Source organism: Manihot esculenta, chromosome 10 (genome assembly GCF_001659605.2).
Source record: "Manihot esculenta cultivar AM560-2 chromosome 10, M.esculenta_v8, whole genome shotgun sequence".
NCBI classification, from domain to species: Eukaryota; Viridiplantae; Streptophyta; class Magnoliopsida; order Malpighiales; family Euphorbiaceae; genus Manihot; species Manihot esculenta.
Window position 1 is genome coordinate 27,510,997 of NC_035170.2, and position 25,293 is coordinate 27,536,289.

At 38.0% G+C, this 25,293-nt stretch overlaps 2 protein-coding genes across 2 annotated transcripts; both read left to right on the forward strand.

The window, feature by feature from the left end:
• Positions 1-2,612: 2,612 nt before the first annotated feature.
• Positions 2,613-3,362, forward strand: LOC122724796 (proline-rich receptor-like protein kinase PERK15). Its single transcript, XM_043960606.1, has 2 exons — positions 2,613-2,803; positions 2,873-3,362. Exons 1-2 carry the CDS (start codon positions 2,743-2,745, stop codon positions 3,298-3,300), a joined length of 489 nt encoding a protein of 162 aa, XP_043816541.1. The 5' UTR covers positions 2,613-2,742; the 3' UTR covers positions 3,301-3,362.
• An 18-nt stretch (positions 3,363-3,380) lies between these two features.
• LOC110624600 (proline-rich receptor-like protein kinase PERK1) lies at positions 3,381-24,857 on the forward strand. The gene is made up of 6 exons (XM_043960605.1): positions 3,381-3,475; positions 4,075-4,145; positions 21,305-21,357; positions 21,696-21,804; positions 24,447-24,611; positions 24,729-24,857. Exons 1-6 carry the CDS (start codon positions 3,424-3,426, stop codon positions 24,789-24,791), a joined length of 513 nt encoding a protein of 170 aa, XP_043816540.1. The 5' UTR covers positions 3,381-3,423; the 3' UTR covers positions 24,792-24,857.
• Positions 24,858-25,293: the final 436 nt, after the last annotated feature.

Below are 25,293 nucleotides of genomic sequence, written 5' to 3' on the forward strand. Positions count from 1 at the left end.
TGCCCATTTTTATTTGCACGGAGATTAACTCGATCTGCAGGAATTTTGTTTGGGGATGCAGTAATGGAAAGAGAAAAATTCCCCTGGTTAAATGGGATTGTGTGTGCCAGGAGAAGGATGTGGGGCATTTAGGCTTGCGTGTCCTAGGATAGTGAATCGAGCTTTTCTTATGAAATTAGGGTGGGTTATTTATTCTGGGTCTCTTGCTTTTTAGGCTCAGATTTTACGTTCAAAATACAAAGTTGAAAATGATTACTTAGAAGTGGCTTCATCACCAGCCAGATGTTCTAAGCTTTGGAGGGGCCTGCATAAGAATTAGAAAGTTTTGAGATTTGGGATTGCTTGGGCATTGGGGGATGGAAGAAGAGCTTTATTCTGGTATGATTGTTGGTGTAGTGGAGGGTTTAGGCTTATTAATAAGGTTGTGGGTGAGGTGCCTCTTTCTGTGAGATCTTTGTCCGTTGTTGATTTTGTTAACTCGGATGGTGTTTGGGAATGAGAGAGTTTTAGCAGCTTTCTCTCCATTGATGCTCTAATGGCTATTGTAGCTACCCTGTTCCTTCTTCTGATGGAGGGTTAGACACAGTTTTTTGGAAATTTACCTCTTTAGGTGAGTTTTCTGTTAAGTCTGCATATAATATACTTGTGGACAAACGTGTTCCAAGAGATCCAGTATGGAGAAAAATTTGAAAGTTGAAGTGCCAGCAAAGGGTTAGGTCTTTTCTATGGCTATTTTCTCATGATAGACTGTTGATGAATGTGGAAAGAAGAAGGAGGCATTTGAGCTCATCTGGAGCTTGTTCGATGTGTTTGAGCTATGAGGAAACAAGTATACATGTACTTTGAGATTGTTCTTGAGTGTACTCTATGTGGAATGATCTTATTCCTTCTATGGTAGAGGTTGGTTCTTTGAAAGCTTTTCTAGAATAAAAGATCAGATTCTACATAATCTATGTATTTTGGTTCTCTTATCTTATAAGAGAAGTTGGCCTGAAATGTTTACTTTGATAGCTTGGAAGATTTGAAATTGTCGTAATTTGATATTATTCGGGAGGGAGTTGTTGGATTTTCCTCTATTGTGAATGAAATTAATGCTATGGCGGATGATGTTTTTGTGGTGTATAATTAATTAGTAGTTTATAAAAAGTATGAGGGATGTTTGGGTGAGCTGGAGGCCTCTGTAGATGGATTGGTTTAAATTGAATACTGATAACTCGATGCTGGGTACAAGCTTAATGGCTTTTGGTGGAGGACTTATTAGAGATGCCAATGGATGTTGGGTCTAAGGGTTTAGAGCCTATTGGGAGAGGTGCTCAGTTCTTACAGCAGAACTTCTGAGCTATTTGAGAAGGAATTAAATTAGCAGGAAGGCTAAAGATTGAGAAGACATGTATTGAAAGTAATAATCTTCTAACTATCCAGATAATTTCAGGCCAAATTGATTCATTGGAGAATATTTTGGTTTTAATACATTCAATTAGAAGGAGTTTGAAGAGTTTTAGCACTTATCATTTGCAGCACGTGTGGAGGGAGGCAAATTTCTCATCAAATTATCTAACTTCATTAGTTAGAGATATGGAGTCCATTTTTTGGCGAGATCTCCTAAGACAATAAGCAATTGGTTGATGCATGATAATTGTGGGGTTGGGTATCTTCATTAGTTACAGTTCTTCTTTATGTAAAAAAAAAAATTATATTTTTTATGATATTTAAGTAAAATTTTTTTATTTTAATTAATTATTTTTGTAAATTTATTTTAAATAGAATTTTAAGTATTAAAAAATTATATAACCAATTTAAATTTAGGTAGAAAACTAATTTACCTTATTAAATTATTTGTTTTAAAATAGTAATAAATTCTTAACTATTTTTACAGCCAATAAAATGTCAATTTATTATTATCAAATTCGACTATGAATATTATTTCTAATCTCAATAATCTTTCTAATTTTAACTTATATATATATATTAGTTGATTTTATACGTACGTTAATTAGCTTACAATATATATTTATTATTAACTTTTGTATATAATATAATATTAAAAATATTTATATTATTAAAAATTTATAAAACTTTTTAATATTGTTATCATTTCAGTATTTTATTTTAAAAAAATTAAAAATTAAAGAGATAAAAATTGAAATTTTTATATTTATTTAAATATATTTATCGTCAAATTAAATTTATAAATATTATTATTTCAGTATTTATATTTACTATACTATTTAAATTATCACCATAAATTTAATAAAATTTTAAATAATAAAATAATAAATAAAAAATAAATTAATAAATTTTTAATTATTAAAATTACTAAATACTTTGTATCATATTTTGTTATTTATAATGATACTAATAATTCATTTCAAACTCTGCCAACAATAATTTCTCTCTTTGTTTTTTAATTCTATTGATAAAAATATAATTTAATAGAATTAAATATTAATATGAACTCTCAACAATTTTAATTAAGTATTAATATAAGTATTTTAATTTAAATAAATCACCAATATAATTATATAATTAAATTAAAATTTAAAAATAAAAATAAATTTGTAATTGTTATTTAGAAGTTAGGTTAAATTATTATTCTACGACGTTTATTAAATTCTCTTTCAGTGTGAGAACTACTGTCCGCACTAAACCCCCCTCTCTCTCTTTCTCTCTGTCTAAACATCTCCGATCGCTGTGTTCTTTCCCTTGTAATGGTCATAGCTTAGCGAAACTCAAAAACTTTTGATGAATATAGCCGAAGACAAGATGGCCAGTACTGAGTCAAATAGCCCATCTGCCCCAGGAGGTAATGGTAGAACTTGCTTTTTCATATACGTTTTCTTTCTCCCTCACTTGATGGATCGAATTTTCGCAGAAAAGCAATCAGTATCTCCATCACAGCACACAGATCTGACTGAATCTACCTCATCTGAGAATTTTCAAGCAGATGCACTCCGGAAATTTAGTTATTCAGAACTAGCAGAGGCAACAAATAGTTTCTCCAACTCGGTATATCTTGGCGATGGTACTTTTGGTATTGTCTACAGGGGATGCCTTCCAATTGGTGATTTCGCTGTTAAGAAACTTTATTATACGGGGGATGGACAGCATAAAGAGGAATTTGAGAATCAGATTAATGTAATCGGCATGGCGCGTCACCGACATGTTGTTAGTCTGATTGGCTACTGCTGTGAAGGAAACAATAGATTCCTTGTTTTAGAGTTTGTTCCCAACAGATCTTTGAGATTTCATCTAAGCAGTGAGTCCTTTCGATGCACATATAAAAGAAACCCTTCCACATAATCCTTTAGATTATTATTATATATTGGTATCTGGGCAGCTCTAACTATATGATTATGATTTTACATATGATAAAATGGAATCATAGGATCAAAGAGAAGATCAATTTTGAAGTGGTCAGAAAGGATGAAAATTGCTATAGGCTCTGCAAAAGGATTGAAATATCTACACGAATACTGTAAGTAATTTATAATCTATATTAACAGATGTTTGCTATTCTCTTTTGCAATTAAGGCTTCGTCCATTTTCATTTTCTCTTCCTCTTTTACACTATGTTTGTGAGAAATTTTAGGAAGGGAAATAAATAATGGAAAATAAAAAGTATTTTCTCTTTATTATTATTTTTTGTTTTTATTTTAATAAAAAAATAGATGAGAAATAAATAAAAATAAAGTTATTTTACCTTATCCGGGAAGATAAAAAAATAAAGGGGAAAAAGTATAGTTAACTTACAATTTTATCCTATATATTAAAAAGAAAAAAAAAACTCCGAAGGGTAATTTTATAACTTTGATATATAAAGTGCATTTTTTTTTTAAAAAATTGATATTTTCTCTACAATTTTGAAGATAAAATAAGAAGGGAAAGTAAAACTATTTTCCTTCTTTTTATTTCCTCTCTTTCCAACGAAGAGAAAAATATCAATCAATTTTCCTTAACTTATTTTCTTTCCTCTTTATTTTTCATTGATCCAAATAAAAGGATAATGTTATTAAGCTATTTTCTGTTTTAAGAATTTTTTTTCCAGAGTTTTAAGATTTTTTACTTTATATTTAGGTGAACCCAAAATTATCCATGGAGGCATTAAACCAGAGAATATTCTTTTAGACCACAATTTTGAACCAAAGGTATGACATTTTCTATTATATATATATATATATATATATATAATTGTTAAGGCATTCATGCATTCTACATATATGTAACCTTATCATTAATTACGTATTATTTTTCTATTTGCTTTTTCTATTTTTTTTATTTCTATTAAAAACAAACTAAATTTTCTGAGTAAATTTAAGAATATAATAGTGTTTAAAGTTTAGAATTTTCAATTTTACATTTTGAAAATGTAACTTGGAATTTTGTGATTTAGTTTATTTGTAAATAAAAATTTTAATTTATTGATGTTTAATTGCTGAAATGTAGTTAATCACAAAAATAATCACTACCAAAATCTCGAATTAATAAATTTATTTTAATTGGTATCAATTAAAACGATAATAACATATTAGCTCCGTATCAAAATTTGTGTAAAATTGATAAAAATGTGTATAACAAATATACTAATTTCAGTCCCATGCACATAAATTTGAGATTAATAGCGGTAGCCTATTATGAAATAAAAAATGATAGGGAAACAATTTTTTATGGGAAGCTCGTAATTTAATGTCTAAGCAAGCTCAGGATGCTAAGGGCATCTTTATAGCATCCTTTAAAATATATTGGAAAAACTATATAAGTTCATGAATGATGCAGTTTAGGGATTAGATGTCCACGTGATATTGAATAGTTAATTTACGTAGTAGAAGAAGAGTGAGGTATAAATAGTGTGTGATGATAGCCATTCTAATGCTCAAGTCAATAAGAGATCAAGAAATATTCTAACGCTCAAGTCAATAAGAGATCAAGAGACAAGAGAGTGTAGAGATACTTGAAAATTTATATTAGAGATATGCATTTCTAATTATATAACTGTTATTACTAATGATGATCTGAGATCCAATAGAATAGGGTTTTACAAGGGTTTTGGTATTGAGGAATAAAGCTTAAACTTTCTGAGGAGGGGACTCTTCTTTTATCCATTATCTTGCTTGCTGGTGACGTGTAAAGGCCTCTCCATGATTGGGCCACGCGTCTCTGCCATACAGATTCGGGTGTACGAGGGTATCAGGCGCCTGCCCCATGCGTAACGGCCTCTGATTCTCCTCGTGCGTACGTTCGAGCGGATCTGCCAGGCTGTCTGGTGAGCATCATTCTGGATCCTGGGTTGGGCCGAGAGCTTGGGCCAGAGAGGAAGGGGCCTACTTTGCGCAGACTGGGTCGATCTGAGTGAGGAAGCTTGGTCGAGCCCGGCCTTGAAGGTCGGATGAGCCGGGCCTGCTTTGAGTACCAAGTACGTGGGCCTTCGCTTTGTGGGCTGTAGGTTGTGGCCGAGGCCCTGGATCGGGGTGAAGAAATCCAGCGGTCATCAATTGCCCCTTCACCTTCTCGGTAGTTATTGCTCCAACTGCCGAGGGGGTGAATACCGAGAACCATTATGACCGCGCCTGTTCGTGTTCAGATGCCTTCATAACACCCTTTCATCTTTTTGTCATTGCTCAGTTTCTGAATCCTACCTGCTCTTTCCCCTTTCTGGCTTTTCTCTATTCTCCGTGTTCTCTGCTATCTTTGCTTTCCTGTCATCGTCACCTGGTCATGCCTTTTCTTTCCTTTTCCATGAATGTCTTTTAAGATTCGGACATCGTTAGCTTAGAGTCTAGCATAACTCTGCCTTGTGCTAAGGCCTTAGGCTCTGAGTATATATCAGCGTTAGTTCTTCTTCATTCTCAAACCCTCTGTTGGAGCGAGAGATTCTTATTTTATCTGCAACGGGTCCATTTGACGCCTTCTTCAAACGGATAGAGGTGCGCTTGAGGTTATATTGCTTTGTTGCCCCAGAGGTTTGCTTTAATCTTGCATTTGTCGTCTTGCTAGAAAATAATTCTAACTTATCTCTGTTTTGGAACTTTTCTGCAGTACCTGAGATAAAGATGAGTCAGCTCAAAATTCTTGAGAATTTGAGGTTACCTCTAAGGAGTTTGAACGTTGCTTCGGAGATCCTTCTGGTAGAGCGTTCGATGGGTGGGACCATTCGGCAAGTTGCTGAAACTGCTTTACCCAGGTCGTCTGGCTGGCCTCCTCCTCTGCTTGTTGTCCAGGCTCCAAAGAGGTTCTGGGCTGTTGAAGGGTTTACTCTAACTTTGCCTTCCTTCGAGAGGGAAAAGGAAGTTTCCCCGATACCCTTGTCATCTGCTTTTGATATAAATGGAAGTGGCGAAAGTGCTCAGCTTATGGTCCCCTTTGGAATGAAGTATTTGTATTATGAGAGACTGAGATCTGCTACACTCAGTCAAGCTTCCGGCGATGCCTTCGAATATATACTCCGTGATCTTCCTAAAGCCGTAACTAGAAAACTCATGTTTTCATGGTACATACGAACAAGCTCAGATATTATATCCTGTTCGTATGTACCGTGAATCACATTTGGGCAACAGGGTGCCGACCTATAGGGGAACAGTTAGAAATACTTATGGGAATCAACTTGTTCAGTTCCCCTATAATAACGAGACAGATCTGGGCCTTCCTGCTAAATTTATTTTCCAAGCTACGAGAATTCCTCCGATCCGAAGACTAGGGTAGTGGGGTAGGTGATAATGATGTAAATGTAGATGATGAAGTATCCGAGCATGTAAAACCTTTAAGGATAGCCTTTCATCCCGTAGTGTAGGCCTTTGTAACGTGCTGTAATGTACTTTTCTTTTAATGAAATTCTTGTTTTCCATTCATACTTGAGCTGTTCTTTCTTTGTCATGGGTGAAGTACTGAGACTGCTTTCCTCGTAGTTTTATCCAACTAAATTTTGTTTTGCTTTTCCCGAGCTGGACTGACCATATTCGTGAGCTCTTGCTTTTAATCGATGAGCTGAGCTCCGGACTTACTTAACCAACTGAGCTCTCAAGTTATGTTTCCCGGGCTGGACTAATCGACCTGTGGGCTCTGTCTTTTATTCATGAGTTGGACACTGAGCTTTCAGCTCGGTATGATTCCGGAGTGCCCTCATCGTTTCTTTCCGATCTCGTAGCCTTTGTTTAATAACGATAAGTCAAATCTTATAACTTTTTAAGTGATGAGTAGGTCTGACCTTTATCATGCTCCCGTCTGCTTGTATTTTTGAGTCTTTTCATGACTTGCCCCTTTGTTTCCTTGGTATTTGCCATAGGGGAGGTGAAGTGGTAAATCTTGCAAGTTAAGTTGTATTGACTGGGAAATCCGGGTAGAGCCCTGTCTTTAAGGTTCGGACGAGTTGGGCTTGTATTGTGTAAACGGCGAATGGGCTTTTGAATGATGGGCTGTCATCATGGACCTGGCCCTTGATGGATGTAAAGAAGCCCAGCGATCATCTTTTTGCCCCTTTACTTTCTCGCCGGTTATTATCTAACCGTTGAGAGGGTAAACTTCGCGAGTAATTAATGATCGCGCCGCTCCAAGACAAAACTGTTCAGATCAACGTTCTGTCTCATTATTGCTTTTCATTTCGAATTCTTTCTGTCTTCTGAAGAAACTAGCTCTCTTCTGCTTTCTGTTTTCCTGCAACTCCTTCTGCTTTTTCCACCCTATTGCATTTTCAGGTACGCTTCTTTGTTCTTCCATGGAGGGTCCAAAGCTCCCCGATGTCGTTAATCTTAGGTCGCATATCACTTCTTCCAACATAACTAAGCACATTTCCCAGAGGCTCTTAGATACTCCTCTGTATCTTATTCGAGCGCCTTTTCAAAACGAAAGGATAGTCCTTCCTAACCCTCTTCCTCCTGGTTTGATGGATCCCCAAAGGGGTCGCTGTATAGTGTTCTTTCTTAAACAGAGGGATTTCGGTCTACCGTTTCCTTTTACTCCCTTCTTTATTGAGGTTTTCGAATACTTTGGGGTAACCCCTCGGATGTTATCCCCAAATTCTATTTTGTTTCTGTCCTGTTTTGAATCTATCTGCCTGAGTTGGGGTTTTACCCCCACAGCGTGTCTGTTTGTCACTTGTTTCCGTCTGGTTAGGGCGGTTCAGAATTTTTATTACTTTTCCCCCCGTAGTGGGTTGTCTCTTTTTACGGGTTACAAGGATTCCATAAAGGGATGGGTAGAGAATTTCCTTGTGGCGGAGCTGAAATTAGAGTCCGCCCGATCGTGGGAGGTGGATCTAAGTTGGGAGGAGGTTCATCCGGGTTGCAACGAGCTGCCCCGATTGAGCCTTATTGAGCAGGTGGGGTTGCTCCGACTGACTTCCGTTGAGAGAAAGTATGACGTCGAGAAGTGTATGTTCGTGTCCAATCTTAGGGATATCCGGGACACGGGTATATTGCTTTGTCCAGCGATTCTGTTTCTTCTTTGCTCATGATATCAGAAAGTATGCTGACTCTTTATAATTTCGTGTTTTTTGTAGCTTCTGAGGTTAAAATGGATGAAATCAAGCTCCCCAAGAACTTTGTCCTATCTCGAGATATTATGCATGCAGTTTTCGACGCTTTTTTGGCTGGGCGTTCGGTGTCTGAGGTTGCCGCAGAGGTGGTTCAAGCTGTTTCCTCCAAAAAGGTTAGCCGACCTCCGGCCAAAGCCTCTTCTCGAGCTTCTAAACCGAACTCTCGCGGCACCAAATCATGTCGGCCATCTAGCCGTGGTGGATCGAGCTCAACTCTTGAGCCTGCTGGAGGGTCTAAATCTGCTCCAGCTTCTTCAGAGGGCGTGAGGGAAACCTCCTTAGCCATTGCGGAGCAGACCCAAGTCGTTGAACAAGTGGAGCCGGGTCTTGCCCATTCTCCTGAAGGGGTGTCAGGGGGAAAGTCTAAGTCCCCCGTTACTGGAGACAAGGAGGCTTCTGGGACAGGGATGGAGATCATCCTCATCGAGGACCAAATCCCAGATGTTCCTACCCAAGATGCCCCTGCCCCTGTGGGGGCTGGGCCTGAGGGATCTGAAGGCATTCCACTAAAGTCCGGGGATAAGCGCCCAGCCCCTTCTGGAACATCTTCACCATCTCCTGCTCGGAAGAAATCCAGGGCTGCCACAGGATCTTCTCCAGCTCTTCCTCCCCTTGGGAAGGAGAAAGGTATTCCTGCTGTGCCTTTGTTGTCTTCTTCTGACAACGTTCTGAACGCGTCGGACATTACCTCTGAATCTCCGGCCAGTGCTGTTGCCGAACTTCTTAGAGAGCGAATGTTCGGCGGGATTACAGAGGCCTCGGATCCGCGTCTTATTGCCCTGACTGGTCTCTTAGCCAGTTCCACCAAGGGGCAAGCGTCCTTCCGGTCTCGCTCTCGTGAGGAGCTTGGATCTACGATTAGGGAAATGCTTCTGATGGTAAATTATTTTTCCACCTCTCTTTTAGTTTGCTTTATTTCTTTCTCTTGACGGTTGTTCTTCTGTACTAGGTGACGAGCCTCTTTATGGAGGTGGACGCTCGTGATCGCTCCCTTCGGGAGTCTGTAGACCGCCGGATTGAAGAGGCACGTCTGGATGAAAATTTGTCTGCGACTAGTGACGCCAGGGGTAATCTTGCAGCAGCTCGGGAGCATACCCAGTCCCTCCAGGTAGAGTTGCACTCTGCGCTGGAGGCCCTTAAAAAGGCTGAGAAGAAGGCGGCTGAGACAGCAGAGCACACCAAGTCTTTAGAAGCAGAGCTGTCTCATACTCGCAGGGTTAGTCTGATGAGAGAGCAGCTGCTGTGGAGGTTCATTGTGCAGAAGTTTTAAAGCAGCTGTCCTCTATGACGGAGGCCCTTCAAGAGAGAGATGAGGCTGTGAGCCAGAAAACTGAGGTCCAGCGTCAATATGAGGCCTTAAAGGCTGATTCTGAAGGACTTCAGGTTCACCTGAAGGAGGTGAAAGCTCAGAAGGACGGGGCCCTAGCTCGGGTGGAGGTCCTTGAGCGGGAGTTGAGTATGAGCTCTGATCGTATCAGAGACCTGGCTTCATCGGCTGAAGAGTTCAACCTTCGCCACCAACAGCTCAACCATGAAGTCAGGACCTTGGAACGTAAGTGTTCAGCCCTGCTCGAGGTAGTAAAACATGTTGAAGGCAAGGCTCAGCTAGAGCGTGAGCAATGTATAGCGGAGTATCAGGAGTCTGATGAGTTGAAGAGGAAGATCGAGCAGGCCTGTGAGGCTCATCTTCAGGACTACAAAGATTCCTCTGAATTGAAGGCATTTGTAGCTGAGGCTTGTAGAGCACATCTCGATGAATATAAAGCTTCTGCTGAGATGGGGTCGGCTATTTTTAAGAAAGCCTTCCGTATGTACATAACCGGTTACAATCGCGGTTTAAGGGAAGCTAGGCACGCTCCTGATATTCCTTTGGAAAAGCTTCGTAAGCCCGAAGTGGACTCGGATGGCGAGCCGATGTTATATGGGGAAGATGATTTCCCTATGCCTAGAGGGAATTGTCGCATCGCAGGCCGGTCATCTGTGTCTTCTTCAGAAGAATCCGAGCCGGAGGGGGAGGACAAGGAAGTCCTTGGGTTAGAGGGAGATGACCCTGATTCTGAGAAGGAGGACCCGCACCTAGGGTCAGAGATTGCCCCTGTTGTTAATGTTGAGAGGCCTGATCCAAAGGAGGTCGTGCTTCCTCCGGATGTAGTTGTAGATAGAGATAGTGTAGGCGAGGATGTTCTCACAGATGTAAGTCCTTTAAGGACTGTTTTTCCTTCCCCCTCATTCGAAAAATAGATTGTAATAGCTATTTTAATGAGATTTTGATTTCTTTTTCCTTGAACTACTCTTGTTCTTCATATTTATCTCTGCTTTTCATACTTGTAATATTCACACTATGTATTCTCATATTATAACCTTTTCAGCTTCATTCATCTTCCTGCTGGTTTCTTCGTTTATGATCCTTTTTATAGAGGGAGCTCGGCTTTTTGCTCGGCCTTTATACTTCGAGCATCAGGGTACAGGACTATCCGAACCGGGAGCTCGGCCTTTTCTTCTTACCCAGGCTTTTAGTATTAGCAGTCATTTCGAGGTCGGCGTTTCTTAGCTATTATTCCCCGAACCTCTTCAGGAGGTCGGAATCTGATTTTTCCTTGATAGCCTTGAGCCCTTCTTTTTTATGAGGTCGGAACAATATTTTTATAAGTTGTCCCTCCATATGATATGAGAAATTTTCACTTCAGGAGGTTCTTGAGACTTTCACCGACCGTTCTTGTTTTGTTTTTCCGGGAGTTCTTAGGGGATCCCGACCTTGTTTGGTTACCCGGGAGTTCTTAGGGGATCCCGGTCTCGTTTGTTTACCCGGGAGTTCTTAGGGGATCCCGGTCTCGTTTGTTTACCCGGGAGTTCTTAGGGGATCCCGGTCTCGTTTGTTTACCCGGGAGTTCTTAGGGGATCCCGGTCTCGTTTGTTTACCCGGAAGTTCTTAGGGGATCCCGGTCTCGTTTGTTTACCCGGGAGTTCGTAGGGGATCCCGGTCTCGTTGTTTTCTTTTTTCTTTTTATTTTGAAAGTAGTAATGTAAATTTGTGGTAAAAGAAAGAGGTTGGCTCACAACAACATCCATTTTATTTCTTTGTTTTGAGATACAGTCTATCTTTTGTATTAAATAATATTTCAGGGAAAATACCTTTTAAGGTGCTGAATATTCCAGGCGTGGGGTTCGGGATTCCCTTGCATATCTTCAATTCGATATACTATGGGCTTGACTACTTTAGCTATTCTGAATGGGCCTTCCCAGGTTGGTGCTAGCTTTCCTATTGCCGCTCTTTTTCCGGTAGCCTCCAGATTTCTTAGGGCCAGGTCTCCCACTTTCAAGCTTCTCTTCCTAACCTTTTGGTTGTAATATCGTGCTGCCCGTTGTTGATAAGCAGCAGTTCGGACCTGGGCTTCTTCCCTAACTTCTTCAAGAGCATCCAGGTTGCTTCTTAACTTGTCCCCATTAGTGTTCTCACTAACGAATTGGACTCGATGAGTGGGAATCTGCAACTCAACTGGGACTACGGCCTCTGTGCCATAAGCAAGTGCAAAGGGTGTTTCTTTAGTGGGTGCTCTGGGAGTGGTTCGGAGTGCCCACAGGATATTGTTGAGTTCTTCAGCCCAATTCTCCTTTGCGCCATCCAGCCGTTTCTTTAACCCTTGGAGGATAGCTCTGTTAGTGACTTCTGTTTGGCCATTAGTTTGAGGATGAGCTACAGAAGAGAATTTGTGCCATATGCCCATGTTCGTCGTGAAGGCTCTGAAGGTACTGGAGTCAAATTGTCTGCCATTGTCTGAGATAAGCACTCTAGGTATGTCGAATCTACAGATGATATGCCCCCATACGAAATCTATCATCTTGCGAGCTGTGATTGTGGCTATTGCGTCTGCCTCTGGCCATTTTGAGAAGTATTCTACAGCCACCACTACGAATTTCCTTTGCCCCGTAGTCTTGGGGAAAGGTCCCAGGATATCGATTCCCCATTGTGAGAAAGGCCATGGACTGGATATGCTTGCTTGAGAAGTGGCAGGGGTTCTGATGGCATTAGCAAATCTCTGACATACGTCGCACCTCCGGACAAACTCTTCTGCTTCTTTTTTGACAGTGGGCCAATAGTATCCTTGCCTGAATATTTTGTTGGCTAATGTTCCTGCTCCTTCGTGGGTTCCACATAGGCCTCTATGTATCTCTTCCATTATCTTTGTAGCCTCTTCCGGGCTCACACATCGGAGCCATGGACTGGATTTTCCTTTTCTGTATAAGGTCCCTCTTATTGCTTGGTAGTTGGCGGCACGAGCTGCTATCTTTCTGGCTTCATCTTTATCTTCGGGGAGCTCGCCCTTTTCCAAGTATCTCAGGTATGGGGTCATCCAAGTTGGGCTCTGTTCTACCTGCAATATCGTGTTTGTCTTTTTGAAAGCAGGTGTATGGACATGTTGTATATACACTTCATCAGGAAGCTGTTCTAACTCCTCTTTGGTCAATCGACTAAGCAGGTCTGCTTCCTCATTCTCATCTCGGGGTATTCTTTGAAATCTGACGATAACTCCTCGACCCGTGAGCCCGGCTTCCAAAGTTTTTACTTTATCAAGGTAGTTCTGCATGACGGGATCTCTAGCCTGATATACTCCCGTCACCTGGTTGATCACCAGCTGAGAGTCGCTATTCACCTCGAGGTCGGTTACCCCTACCTCCAAAGCTACCAACATTCCATTCAACAGGGCTTCATATTCTGCTACATTATTCGAGGCTTTGAACTCTAGACGTAAGGCGTAACATACCTTAAAATCCTCTGGCCCCTTGACCATTATTCCAGCACCACTGCCCTCAGCGCCTGATACTCCGTCTACATACAACCTCCAGTTAAATTCAGGATGAGGCTCCCCCTCACGTTCCTTTCCTGCTGTCCCTGAGGATGATCCTTTCTGCTCCTCGTTGAATGTGCATTCTGCTATGAAGTCAGCCAAGGCTTGAGATTTGATAGCTGTCCTAGGTCGATACTCTAGACAGTAAGGACCGATCTCCACAGACCAGGCTAACATCCGCCCTGAAGTCTCTGGTCTATGCAAGATCTTCTTCAAGGGTTGATCTGTCATGACAACTCCTTGGTGGCTTTCTAGGTAAATCCTGAACTTCCGGACTGCTAGCAGTAGAGCATACGCTATCTTTTCAATATTCAGATATCTGACCTCGGCATCTTTAAGTACCTTGCTAACATAGAAAACAGGCTTCTGCTCTCATTCTTCCACCCTTACCAGTACGGCGCTAACTGCCTGTTCGGAGGCTGCCAGGTATATTAGAAGTTCTTCTCCTATGGGACTACTAAGCACATGAGGCGAGCTGAGATAACTTTTGAGTTCTTTGAAAGCTTTACGACAATCTTCTGTCCATTCGAAGTTTGGCACTTTCCTTAACTTTCTGAAGAACGGTAGACACTTTTCTGCCGACCGTGACATGAATTGATTGAGTGCCACTACTCTCCCGATCAGCTTCTGGACATCCCTTACACAGGTTGGTTCTGGCATATTCAATATGGCTTCTACTTTTTCCGGGTTGGGCTCGATGCCTTTCCCACTTACCATATATCCCAGGAATTTTCCTCCTCTGATGAAAAAAGCGCACTTTGCGGGATTCAGTTTCATCCTGTACTGATCTAATACCCCAAATACCTCCTTCAAATCTGTCATATGCTGTTGGAAAGTTAGGCTTTTTACCACCATATCATCCACATATACTTCAACGTTTCTGCCAATTTGGTCTTTGAAGATTTTATTCATCAGTCTTTGGTAGGTTGCCCCAACGTTTTTCAGCCCGAATGGCATAGCTCTGTAACAGTAAGTCCCATCTTCGGTTATGAATGAGGTCTTTTCTTCATCAGACCTGTACATTGGGATTTGATGATAACCGGACATTGCATCCAAAGACGACATGTAATTAAAACCGGCCGTAGAGTCGACCATTTTATTAATATCGGGGAGGGGATAACAATCTTTAGGGCAGGCCTTATTCAGATCAGTAAAGTCTATGCACATCCTATATTTGCCATTGGCTTTTTTGACTAATACAGGATTGGCTAACCATTGTGGGTACATAACTTCTCTAATAAAGCCTGCCTCTTCTAACTTCTGTACTTTCTCCTTGGTAGCCTGCTGTTTCTCCCTTCCCACTACCCTCTTTTTCTGTTTTATTGGTCTGGCCTCCGGGAGGACATTCAGTCTATGGGTCATCACCCCGGGGTCAATTCCGGTCATATCTGAAGGCTTCCAGGCAAAACTTGATGCATGACCTCGAATTAAGGACATCACCTTGGCTTTCTGCTCCTTAGTAAGACTGGCGTTGAGACTGAAGGCTTTGTCTGTTTCTGCTCCTGATAAGGGGAAGGTCTCCAGTTCCCCCACCGGCTCTGTCCTGGCCTCCGTTTTCTCATCTCTGACCTCCAGGACCTCTGAATCCACCCTATCCTCTGCTGAGTTCGGCTCTGCTATAGTAGCCAGGTATACTGCCCTTGCTTCCTCTTGACTTCCACGAACTGTTCCCACCCCTGCTTCTGTGGGGAACTTCATTGTCAAGTATCTGATACTGGTAACGGCCTCAAAATCGAACAGCATAGGTCTTCCCAAGATCGCATTGTAGCTCAGGGGGAGCTTAGCTACCAGAAACACTGCATAATGGGTGCGAGTCTTTGGGGCTTCTCCCAAAGTAAGGGCTAGCTTTACCTTTCCTTCCACCGTCACTGGCGTTCCTCCTATCCCTTTAATCGGAGCCTGGTCTCGGATTAGCTGTTCTTCAGGGATTCCCATCTGCTGGAAAACTCGGTAAGGCAGCAGATTTACCTTGCTTCCATCATCCACTAAGATCTTCTTTACCCGATAGTTGTGGATGATGGCCTCGATGACGAGGGCATCGTCATGAGGCATCTGAACGCCCTGAGCGTCTTCTGAGGAGAAAGAGATGGTTGTTGAAGAATGTTCAATGACTTGCATGACCTCGGCGCTACTGTTTCCTTCTTCTCTGCTTCTCTTTTTCCCCCTTCGGCTCATCCGACCTCCCGTGCCTCCCACAATCATATGGATGGTTCCGCTGGACCCGTCATTGGCGGGGTTAGCTCCCACTCTTCGTGGTGTTTGGACTGTCGGGTTTGGTGGAGGTCTCTGTCCTTCCGGTTTCTTCACAAAGTTCTTCAGGTGCCCTCTCTTTATCAATCTCTCAATTTCTGCGATCAACTGGAAACAGTTATTGGTATCGTGACCGTGAGTTCGGTGGAACTGGCAGTATTTGTCAGGATTTCGTTGATCGGCCTCCGATTTTATGGGCTTGGGCCATTGTAAGAAGTCTTTGTCTTGGACGGTTATGAGCACTTCGGCTCTAGAGGCATTAAGTGGGGTCGGCTTCTCCGGAACCCATGAAGGGAGTAACCTTTGCTCTGAGGCCCGGGAAGGAAAAGGTCTTTGGTCCTTTCGTTCCCATGGCTGTCTGTAAGACTCAGATCTCTTGCCATGTTTCTTTTCATGCTTCTCCGGCCTTCTTTCCTCCGGGGCTTTCTCCTTGTCTGCCACTCCCTTGGTGAATCGACTTGTTATCAGAGCGTCATCCTGTCTTATATACTTCTCAGCCCTCTTCATTAGCTCGGCCAGCGAGGTCGGAGGCTTCCTGCTTAATGAACCGAAAAACTCGGCGGAGGTCGTCCCTTTCTGCATGGCCTCCACCGCCCTTCCCTCATCGAGCTCGGGAATTTGTAGGGCTTCTGTATTGAAACGAGCTACATACTCTCTAAGCGACTCCTCCCGTCTCTGCCTTACTGTTTCCAGATAGCTCGTCTTCCTATCTGTTGGTACCCCGGCGATGAACCGGCTGATGAAACGAGTGGCCAAGTCTCCAAAACTCCCAATGCTTCCGGTCTCCAGGCTGTTGAACCACGCTCGTGCTGGCCCTGAGAGTGTCGTTGGGAATACCTTACACATCAAGGCATCTGATAAAGTTTGCAATTCCATGAAGGTCTTGTAGTTCATGACGTGCTCCCTTGGGTTACCCGCTCCGTCATAGGCTGCCATTGACGGCATCATAAACTTCTTAGGGGCAGTCTCGTGCTGGACCCACTTCGAGAAAGGCGAAGAAGTGGGCAGGAAGGTTTGGCTTTGATCTTTCTTTCCCAGCTCGGCCAGAAGCTGCTCTCTCAACTTCTGCAACTTCTGGTCCACATCCTCATCTTCCTGTCTAGGTTTCTTCTCTGTGCGGTGTTCTTCCTTTTCTGCTTCGCTTCTGATCCACCCAGTTGTCCCGGCGGAATAGTTGTCAGCATCATCATTTTCTATCATCTCCCTCACCCTCCTTCTATGGACTCGGGCCTCCGGCTCTTCCTCTTCTCCGGCTCTTCTCTCTTCTTCCCTGGCACCACGGCTGCTGGTTCGAAAACGATCAGGGGCAGGTTGGGGCTCATTGGTTTGGGGTTCTTCTACCACTGGGAGAGTACTCATTGGGGTGTTGAGGCCTCTTTGTTGCATTATCTGCCCCAACCAGTGGGCGGTGTTCTGTAGTTGAAGGGCCATGGTTTGGAGGTCTTGATTGGATAAGGTAGCGATGGGAGCATTCCCTGCCAAGCTTGGCGAGGGACTGAGGGGAATGGGTGTCTGGTTGTTTAGTGTTGTAGGGCTAGAAAAAGAGAACTGCTGCCCCTCTTGGGCAGAGCTCAGGTCATTTGGGATGTTAAGGTTGTTTTCATTGTGATTAGCCATCGTGGATCTCAGTGGGTTTTGTTGAGAATGGAACTCCGGTGATAAAAAGATCTCCTTCGGTTCCCACAGACGGCGCCAATTGATGATCTGAGATCCAATAGAATAGGGTTTTACAAGGGTTTTGGTATTGAGGAATAAAGCTTAAACTTTCTGAGGAGGGGACTCTCCTTTTATCCATTATCTTGCTTGCTGGTGACGTGTAAAGGTCTCTCCATGATTGGGCCACGCGTCTCTGCCATACAGATCCGGGTGTACGAGGGTATCAGGCGCCTGCCCCATGCGTAACGGCCTCTGATTCTCCTCGTGCGTACGTTCGAGCGGATCTGCCAGGCTGTCTGGTGAGCATCATTCTGGATCCTGGGTTGGGCCGAGAGCTTGGGCCAGAGAGGAAGGGGCCTACTTTGCGCAGACTGGGTCGATCTGAGTGAGGAAGCTTGGTCGAGCCCGGCCTTGAAGGTCGGATGAGCCGGGCCTGCTTTGAGTACCAAGTACGTGGGCCTTCGCTTTGTGGGCTGTAGGTTGTGGCCGAGGCCCTGGACCGGGGTGAAGAAATCCAGCGGTCATCAACTAATATGGAAATAATAGAATATCGTAGCTATTACCATTAATGTAAGGCTGATTGGTCCATAATGGTTAGTTGCTTATTTACTCAGGTATGGCCAAGGGAGCCATCCGAAGGTTCAATACTCAGGTAACTAATCAAATGACCAATATTGAGTCTGAGTGATACCTATCAAGACTAGGTGATAAGTATAGAGTCTGGGTGATAGATACCGAGTTTGAGTGATAAATGTCGAGCCTGGGTGAAAAGTAGCTAAATTAACTAAATGACAAGTATCAATCCAGGTGACGAGTATAGAGCTAACCAAAGAATATCAATCCGGGTGACGAGTATCGAGCCAAACAAAGAGTATCAACTCGAGAGGACAAGTATTTAGCCAAATAATAAGTATCGACTCGGGTGATGAAAAGTAGCTAAATTAACTAAATGACAAGTATCAACCCAGGTGACGAGTATAGAACTAACCAAAGAATATCAATCCGGGTGACGAGTATCGAGCCAAACAAAGAGTATCAACTCGAGAGAACGAGTATTTAGCCAAATAATAAGTATCGACTCGGGTGATGAGTACTTAGTCAAATGACAAGTGTGGAGCTTGGGTGACAAATATGAAGTCATATCAAATGTCTCTCTATCAGGTCTGGATTTCCTATATTCGAGTTGATTCATGTATCCATGCTTATTTATCGTCATGTCTTTTTGTGGACAAGCTCATCCTCCTAAAAGATGACAAGGTTATTGCTACCAAGCACACTTGTGATTTTTCTTTACATATATCAGAATAATTATTTTAGATTTAGGACTATCATCCAAGATTATTGCTACCAAGCACATTTGTGAGGATAACTTTTTTTTCCTTTACATATATCAGAATAATTATTTTAGATTTGGGACTATCATTCAGAAATAGCATGGAAGATCACTGCCTCGTAGCATTATCATAATAGTTTTAGACTAATACATGGAATAAGCCTGACAAATCTTTACCTCATGGCATTATTAAATTTTGGAACTAACACCAGAATAGGTTTGGTGAATCTTCACTTATGGCCCTTAACTTGCACTTGTGTTGCTGTGAAAATATTCCATTATTTAGTATGATACTCTTCTGTCATTTCATCCATAATCCCTCCTATGTAGCCTTCTCATCTTAGACTGATTAGCTTTTAATCTTCACGAAATGCTTGTATTTCATCATCTAACAAAGGTATTTCTGAGTCCTTCTCATAAGATCCTAGTATGTAGTAGATAGATTCTTGATCAATATCCATAACCTTGATATTTCTCGTACCTTTCTTTGACGCTTCATAGGCCTTTTTTTTTAATTTAAGTCTTTCATCTGCATTGTCTCGAAATGTGAAATTTAAGTCCTTAAAAACTGATCCTCTTTTTGATGGATCTTTCAGAAATCAAATGAAAATTGCTCGGAAAGAATACAAGTAATAAAATTATGGATAAAACTTGATGGCAAATATCGATAATCATTTTTGACAACCCAATTAGATTCGATGGGAATACCCAATACAAAATAACGTCATTCGTATGTTTGGAGTTGCATGGTTAAAGATGACTCCTAAAATTAGTTGTCCCATCATACATATCTAGAGTCGATATCTTAAACTTACTCTTCTTTTTTTTTCCGTTTGACCCAATAACATTATTTGTTAGAGTTTAACTCGAAATTGCTTGATCACGGGGCTTACTATTCAACAATCGCTTGAAGCCTCCTAACGTACTGAATGACTTGCTCGTTAGTCATTAGTTGTTAACTGTGCTTCCTTTGCCAAGAGAGTTAGTCATAGTTGTTAACTGTGCTTCCTTTGCCAAGAGAGGTGCAATGGGTCCATTTCCTATTGTTGCCTGTGATGGTATTTTATGAGGTATCAGTCATTAATTCAGATTTAATACTAAAAATAAGTAAGAAATATTCAATAGAGGATCAATAAAATAATGCCAATTCTAAGAAAATTCCAAAAGAAATTATTACGCTTTTAACAATGGAACCAAATAATATATATAGTCTAGATATCGAATGTCCAAGTGGTGTTGAATAATCAATCTCTACAGAAGAGAAGAGAATGAGAAGAGAAAGAGTATGGTGTAGATGGCGCCTAAAGACAACTATTTCGATATTTAAGTTAAGAAGAGATTAATAAACAATAGAGTATGACATATTTGAGTGTTTGTGTTACAGAAATGAGGGATTAATAAACAATAGAATTTGACATACTTGAGTGTTTGTGTTAGAGAAATGAGGGATTAATAAACAATAGAGTATGACATACTTGAGTGTTTGTATTAGAGAAATGTGTATCTGAAATATATTAGATCCTTATTTATGTGGTGTAAAAAGATGATCATTGCTATAAATACAAAAACAATAGGATATCTTAGACATTATTATTAATGCAAGATTGACCGGTCAATAACGACTAGTTGCTTATTTACTCATATGACTAGGCTCAGGTGGAGCCATTCGAAGGTTTAATACTCGAGTGAATTGAGTGACTAATTGGATAACAAATATTGAGTCTAAGTGATACGTATTGAGCTCGGGCGACAAGTACCAAAGTTGACTATGATAAATATTGATGTGGATGATGAGTACTTAGCCAAAAGACAAGTATCGATCTAGGTGACAAGTACCAAACTAAACAACAAATGTCAAGCTCGGATGATGAATATCGAGTCATATTAATTTTTAGAGTATAAAAATCATATTCCTTTAAAAATCAAAGATTTTGTAGAAATTTAATATAATTGATTTTTTTTATCAATTTTTTTATTTAAAATGAAGGAGTTCCATTTTTTCAACTTAAAAAAATTCATTTTAAAAGAAATAAAAATCATTGAAAATTATGCAGAAATTCATTAAACTTTTTCTTAACGAAATTATTTTGTTCCATTCTAAGCATACATGTGGTAGGACCTACTATGTATGGTGTTAGGATTCACAATAAATTAATGGCTGAATATATATTTATATTTCTAAGTTAGTTGAGATTAATTCATTGATCGACTGAGCTAAAATTATAATTTATTTGATATTTAAATTTATAAAAATTATAACAATTAAATGCAAGTCAGCTATATTTCAATGATTTATTTAAAAGAAAAAGAGCTATATTTCAATGATTTATTTAAAAAAAAAAAAGTTAAAGTTAGACACATATTATTTATTGGACTCTAAATTTTTCTGAATTTTAATAAATTGAAAAAGTTATATAAAAGTAATTTAACCATTTTATGAAAATTTAGAGTATAATCAATAAAATTTAGAAGGTAATAAATAATATGTATCATTAACTTTTATTTTTTTTGATAAATTATTAATAATATAATTAATTTATGTTTAATGGTTATGATTTTTATGAGTTTAAATGTTAAATGAGTTACAATTTGAATTTAAGCCATCAATAGATTAATCTCAATTAATACGATGGTGTAAGCATTTATTTTGCCATAAATTAATCTTACTAATTTACTTGGATAACTTTTGTTCAGGTTGCTGATTTTGGGCTTGCTATTCTTTCAGGAACTAAAAAAGCAGCTAGCATGTAAGACATCAATTTGATATATTTATTATTATTATTATTATTTTTGCCGTTAGATCATAGTTATTATATGTGATATGCTTCTACAATATAGATAAAAATAAATATTAAAAAAGTGAGAAGAAAAAATTTATTTAAATTAGATCTACATAAATTTATAATCTAAAATAATAATAGAATTCACATAAAAATTTATATATTTAAACTATGAATCTTAGATATTGACTAGGTAAGAATTGTCCACCAATAAAATATTTGTGCATTTATGGCTTGCAAAGATTTTTAGTTTTTATTTGTAGAAAAATTCTGGAGTGATTCTTCTATTATGTTTCAACATGCGGTTACGTAGATTTAAACGCTTTTGATTTTGAAGAAAAATCGGATATTTATTCTTTTGGTGTTACACTTTTGGAGCTTATCACTACACCAAGGATCAATATCGTAAATTGGGTAAGGCTCTAAGTCTGTCTGTATATTTTCATTTCATTCCTTTTTTATTTAATAAATAAATAATGGAAGTTATAAATGATCTTGTTGCTGAGAATCTATTCTTGATGCTTGAAGTTCAGGTTTAGTCTTCTCAACAAAAAATTTCATATATTTAATATGTTCTATTAAAGGTGTAAGAGAACAAAAACTACAAACGTTTTCCAATGTTTCCAATTTTATTCCATTAATTTAATTTTAATAACTTTACGTCACTTTTCAGATATTAGTAATAATTTAATTTAATTATGTTAACTATATATTCACTTTAAAGTATTATATATATATATAATAGACATTTTTTCTAGCCATTCTAACTTGTCTCGGGAGGAATTTGAGTTTAGTTTACAAAATTATGAATGAAAAAACTATTTAAACTAATGAAAATATAATCTGTGTGCTAAATTAATTAAATTTAAATCAGACAAGACTAATTAAATCAAAACAGGAATTTAATTAAAATAGATATCGAATTTTATAAAAGTAATTTCAGATTTGGGGTCGCACAATTCTAACTAACCTGATATTTTTCTAACTTAATCAAAGAATGTGCATCTATATCTTTCCAGAAAATTAATTCTAAAAATATTAAGATTATCTATCAAGGTATTAAAGATGTACAAATACTCATACATTACATTACATTAATTATGTCGTTATAATTAATCATAAATAATAAAAACAAAATACAATTTTAATGTAATTCACAATTTCAACAGAAGACTACATTATATATATCTATTTTTCATTATATACAGTAAAATCATTTATTATAAAAGTTTAACGCGGTTCACCCTTTAACGACATTGATAAAGTCTGTCTTTTTTTTTTTTTTTATGGGACAGCATTGTATTATATTATGATGGGCAAAAACCTCTCTCCACAATACAACGTGCAAGAGTCGCTCGCTACATACCATTTGCTATATGACGAATAAAAGTCAAATATTCTATTAATTATATTATCATATATAATGTTGAAATCTTCGATTCTAATTTAATTAAGAATTTCATTCAATTTAAAAATAACATATAAACAATAAATTTACCATATTTATACCTAGTACTATGAGTATAATACGAGGATTACATCCCAACTCTGTAAAGAATTACAAACTCATAATTTTATTTACAATAAAAATTAAGAATTAAGATGAAATAAAAGTCAAAATACTATTAAATACATAAATCACAAAAGCTACAAATACAAATAAAAGAACATAAATAAATAAACAAACATGTCATAAATGACAATAAAATATATCATTATGAATCTTCTAGCAAATGACACTAATGAAACAAGATGATTTCAAAAATAGTTAGTTTATGAATAATATCCAAATCGATTGCTAAAAAAAACAATATGAATGCAATTTTCGTTTATTAAAGTTCTGTGTATTTTTTATATTTTCTGGCATTTGGAGTATTCAGAAAATTTAATCAATGTAAAATATTTTTTTAAATAAAGAAAAAATAAGCCATTTAAGAAAAAAATAACTTTCTGAAAAGAAAAAGTTATTTTCCACACTTTAAAATCTTTATTAAGAACTCTACCTATAAATTTGCTAATATTTTACACAGAAAATTTGCTAATATTTTGAATAATGTCACAAAAAATGTTTTACCCAAAAAATATTTTTCAAATACAAATTATTTTTTATAAACAACAGGAGGTCTAAAACATTCCTGTATTTTATAAAATTAAACTTTCTAGCCTTACAGTTAAAATCATCTTTTTTATTAAAATAAATTGAATATTATTTCATTGATGGAAATTCAATGGAAAGATTAGAGTTTAAGTTTACAAAATAGAATAATGTACCAATAAAGGGTTTTCTTTTTTAAAGAAAATATAGGCTAAATAGTTAATTATGAAAAAAGTACAAGATCACTCTTTCCTTTTATGAGAAAAGGATTCCTATTACAATATATATGGTTTTTAGTAGGAAGTTAGGAAGTGAAAACTCAAATCTGATATATTAGGTGAGTGAGTGATATGTAATTTTAACCGAAGAAAGAAAAGTTTGACAATAATACTTGCTTTTTGCTTATATGCAACGGAGGAACAATTAACTGAAGAAAGAAAAGTTTATAACAATAATACTTGCTTTTTGCTTATATGCAGCGGAGGAACAAAAACAAGTATTTATACATGAATATACACGGCCAAATAATGGAAAGAAGAAAAGAGTGAAGCAATAATGTATAAAAAATTACAGCACCACCAAGTCAAAAATATGTCTATTAAATATGTAGCTTGGCTGCAGAAACAAAATACTCTACACTCTTGATTAAATGAGAGACTTTAAAGAGCATAATCAAAAATTTTTTTTCACTTTTCTCTGTTATCACTTTTCCTATTTGAAATTGTGTGTAATTGTTTAGACTTTAGAATATATATATATAGAGTTTAAGGGTTATATTAAAAGAATGAGACCTTTCATGTTTGATCTAAGAATATGTCACTTAAAAAGAACATATTTTTTGATAAAATTAAATTGATATACATAAATGTTTCATTTCAATTTCTAAGGATTACTATTATTGTTGTTATGTGTACTTTAAATTTATTTCTACTATAACAATAACAAACGCGACAACATTCAGGCGAGGCCTCTAATAGTCAAAGGAGGTTCAATAAATGTGGATTACAATAGTCTTGTTGATTCCACATTGAAAGGAGAGTATGATCAAAGTGAGATGGAACGAATAATTTATTGTATAGCTGCTAGCGTTTATAGTCCATTGAAGCTTCGGCCAAGAATGAGACAGGTATGAATTCACTTATCGTACTTAATTTTATTTGATTAAAAATTATTTTTCTTTAATTTCAAAGCATTCTGTGAGATTATATGTAATTAATGTATCATTACTATGAAATTAATGCAGATACTTAAAGCCCTCCAAGGAGTAATATCACACAAGGAATTATGGATTGAGGATGGTAATTAACTTTTTCCCACAATTACTATTTATTTCCAGAAGTTTGATTCTCATGGCAATCATTCATATATATATATATATTATATAACTTAAAAAAAATTTTTTATTCAATTTAATCTATCGGATTATTTATAAATTTTTAATTATTATCATAATTTTATAAGATTTCATACTATTTATAATTTGAAATTTTTTAAAGTATGAATACATAGTTGTGATACTAATTTTTCATTTTAAAGGTGGGAATACTCATTGCTTCGCACATAGCTATTTAATAATTTTAATATACCACTTTACGAATAATGAACTATGAGTGAAAAACAATTTTTAAGATACAAATTAATTATAATTAGAAGTAAAATATTGTAGTAATTATGTGGTACTATGATAATTAAAGATTATATTAAATTAGTTATTGAAAATTGATATATTATAATAATATCATACTATAATATAAATATTAATTTATTAAATCCAAAAATATAATTTACAATTAAAATCTAGTTATTAT